The sequence below is a fragment of the Sphaeramia orbicularis genome, chromosome 22 (genome assembly GCF_902148855.1).
Source record: "Sphaeramia orbicularis chromosome 22, fSphaOr1.1, whole genome shotgun sequence".
Classification (NCBI taxonomy): domain Eukaryota; kingdom Metazoa; phylum Chordata; class Actinopteri; order Kurtiformes; family Apogonidae; genus Sphaeramia; species Sphaeramia orbicularis.
Genome location: NC_043978.1, coordinates 648,458 through 651,366, shown reverse-complemented (window position 1 = coordinate 651,366; position 2,909 = coordinate 648,458). Strand labels below are relative to the sequence as shown.

Sequence of the window (2,909 nt, the reverse complement as noted above, 5' to 3'; positions counted from 1 at the left end):
TGTCTGAACCTCAGGTCTGGAAAGGGTTAACAGTACAACAGCTGCAAATATGTAGAATAGCTCCAAACCGGTCCGCAGTCGTAAATGAACGGCCTAAAACCAAGGGCGCATCAGTTGTTTTTCACCCTCGGATCCGTTCAGTGTGGCAGACACTGGACAGTGAGCATGATCTGGTGGAACTTTATCGGATTTCCATGAAAAATTGATGTAACACCTTACACTCCGTAATCATGTTTAGCATGTTTGCACTGACAGTGCATGTGTGACAGGACTGGAGCTGCTGTAAACATGGACTGTAGCGGAGTTAGTCTAGGACTAAACTTGGTTTACATTCACAGTAGACAAAGTCAAGAACATGTTAAGAACACATACTGAAGGTTAACACTTGATGGGTTTCCTCAGCTCTTCTAACAGAATAAAATGGGCAATTAGAACCCTGCAGTCCGAAAAGTGTGAGCAGGGATGTGTGGTACGGCCTCAACAGTCAATATCAGCAACAGAATACATGTCAAATCCTTTTTTCCCCTCATTGAAGTTTAAACACAGTTTTTATCCTGACTGAAATTTGAAGGAAGATGGTTATTTGCACTCTTTCAGTATTTGTATGCGTCATAACACCATGATAATAATGCAAGGAGAGTGGAATAATTGGACAATCAATAAATAAATAGATTATTGTGGACAACGCTGCAAATAATGGATTGAAGATTGAATTTGTTTGGTTATGAAGGAAAACGTACAGATTAGAGTACAGTTTACATAATACGGTAACAGAACGATATAATGTCATTAAAGCCAGATGATTTAGAAAACGTGACAAATCCAACTGCACCTGCACATTCCACACATTTGTACTGACATGGGACTTGTATTTTCTGTGTGTTTAAACCTGACTGCTTCTCTATTTTCTCTCTGTATTTATAATTCTGGTCACCTCACAGAGCATTAAAACTACACTTCATTGCACTGTACAGTTGTAATTTTGCAATGACAAAGCTTATTCCTATTCCTAAGACCTGAATACAGCAGTGGGGTCTGGCTTCTTTTTCTAATCATTATTTCATTCAGTTTCAAAATTTGCTCGAGTAAAATTAAGTAAAACACTAGGGATGCCCAAAAACTATACAATACCGATAACTGTCGGTCTGATACTGAAAAAAATGATGCAATTCCGATAATTCAAGTTTTCAATGATAAATACAGCCCATAATAATAAATCTAAATTGCTTAGATTTGGTGCATTTCACCAGTACAAGTTGCCTTGGCAACCGCCATAAAAACCCAGAAGCAGAATCAGAGGTGTGGATCAGTCCATTGTCAGTCAAAGGGTTTTCAGTTCCTTCCTCAACCACAGCTGTCAGACCCAGAGGTGGTTTGGTCTGTTTTGTTCCGACTAGGACTGCGTATTGGCAAGAATCTGGCGATACGATACAAATCACAATACTAGGATCACAATACAATATATCATGATACTGTTCCACAGGCAATTTTTTTTGTTTATTTCTTTTAAATGATTATTTCCTTGAAGATTTGAATTGCATCAGAAATCTGCACAAATACTAAACACATTTTTATTTGATCAGAACAGGATCTAATGTTATATCACAAAATGTTCCTGTGTTCAAACTGAAATTCTGTTTTACAGACATTACAGTTTCAGATCCTGTTCAAATGTTCATATTCTATTAGTTCAGAACTAACATCAGAACAGTATTTTTGTACAATCCCAACAAAGGAACTAACATTATCTAATAAAAGAGTGTTAAAAAAAATAACAAATATAAACAAAAAAACAAAAATGAACCTTCATAATATCTGCATTTGAATAAATACCTAAAAATATTGATACAGTACTTCTTAATATCGATACAATATTGTGAAATGAAATATTGCAGAACCAATATTTTCTTACACCCCTAGTTCCGACAGCAGCAGAAGAAGAGGGACATTCAAAAACACTGAACGACTAAACAGCTGATGGTAGCTGAATGCCCAGAACAGTGACCAGTGGTTAATCATCACCAAATTCTGTCTGTGACTTAAATAGTCTGAAGTGAAAACCCTTGGTCTATTGTCCTTTTGAAGCAGACAGAGGCTTTAAGTTCTGGAGAAGCCTTTATTGGACTATTAATGGAGTTTAACACTGACTGGAAAGAAGAAGAAAACAACTGGAAGAATGGGAACTGTTGGGGTTTGGATCGGTATCGGTTACAAGAAGCAGGAAGTTATTGGTTATCAGTAGTAAAAAACAATTATCATGCATCTCTATAAAACAATGAAACATTCTGTAAACATTCCACCTGAGAATGTGAGGGACAAAATATATATATGTATGTGATAAAGTCTTACCTCAGAGAGGAAGGTCTGTGCTGACTTCTGTGCTCCCACGTGTAGCAGGTACTCGTACACATATAACGCTAACCTGAAAAACACACAAACACATTTCATTACATTTGCTGTTTTATCTCTGTCAAAAAAAGTTTCAACTAGAAGCACTCGGAGAGCGCAGACCTCTGCCAAGGCTGATCAGTGGCCCCCCCCGTGGGCCCCCCCACCCCCGATCACCACCAAAATTTAATCATTTCTTCCTTATCCCATTTCCAACAAACCCTGAAAATTTCATCCAAATCTGTCCATAACTTTTTGAGTTACGTTGCACACTAACGGACAGACAAACAGACAGACAAACAGACAGACAGACAGACAGACAAACCCTGGCAAAAACATAACCTCCTTGGCGGAGGTAAATATCATTAACACAATAATAACAATAATAAGGGTAACAACATTAGCATAGTGATGCATGCTGCGACACAAACAGCAGTAATAGGGCAGTCTTCATGATGTACAAACTCAAACTTTCTCCATACCAGAGTAAAGGCAACCAAAATTCATTAAAGAGATGGCCA

At 37.7% G+C, this 2,909-nt stretch overlaps 1 protein-coding gene across 1 annotated transcript in view; it reads right to left on the bottom strand.

The window, feature by feature from the left end:
• Positions 1-2,448, bottom strand: part of LOC115413837 (single-stranded DNA-binding protein 3-like) — an 82,038-nt gene extending 79,590 nt beyond the window's left edge. The window contains exon 1 of the mRNA XM_030126951.1: positions 2,350-2,448. Coding sequence (XP_029982811.1) covers positions 2,350-2,448 — 99 coding nt within the window. The remainder of the gene's footprint in view (positions 1-2,349) is intronic.
• Between the last annotated feature and the right edge of the window lie 461 nt (positions 2,449-2,909).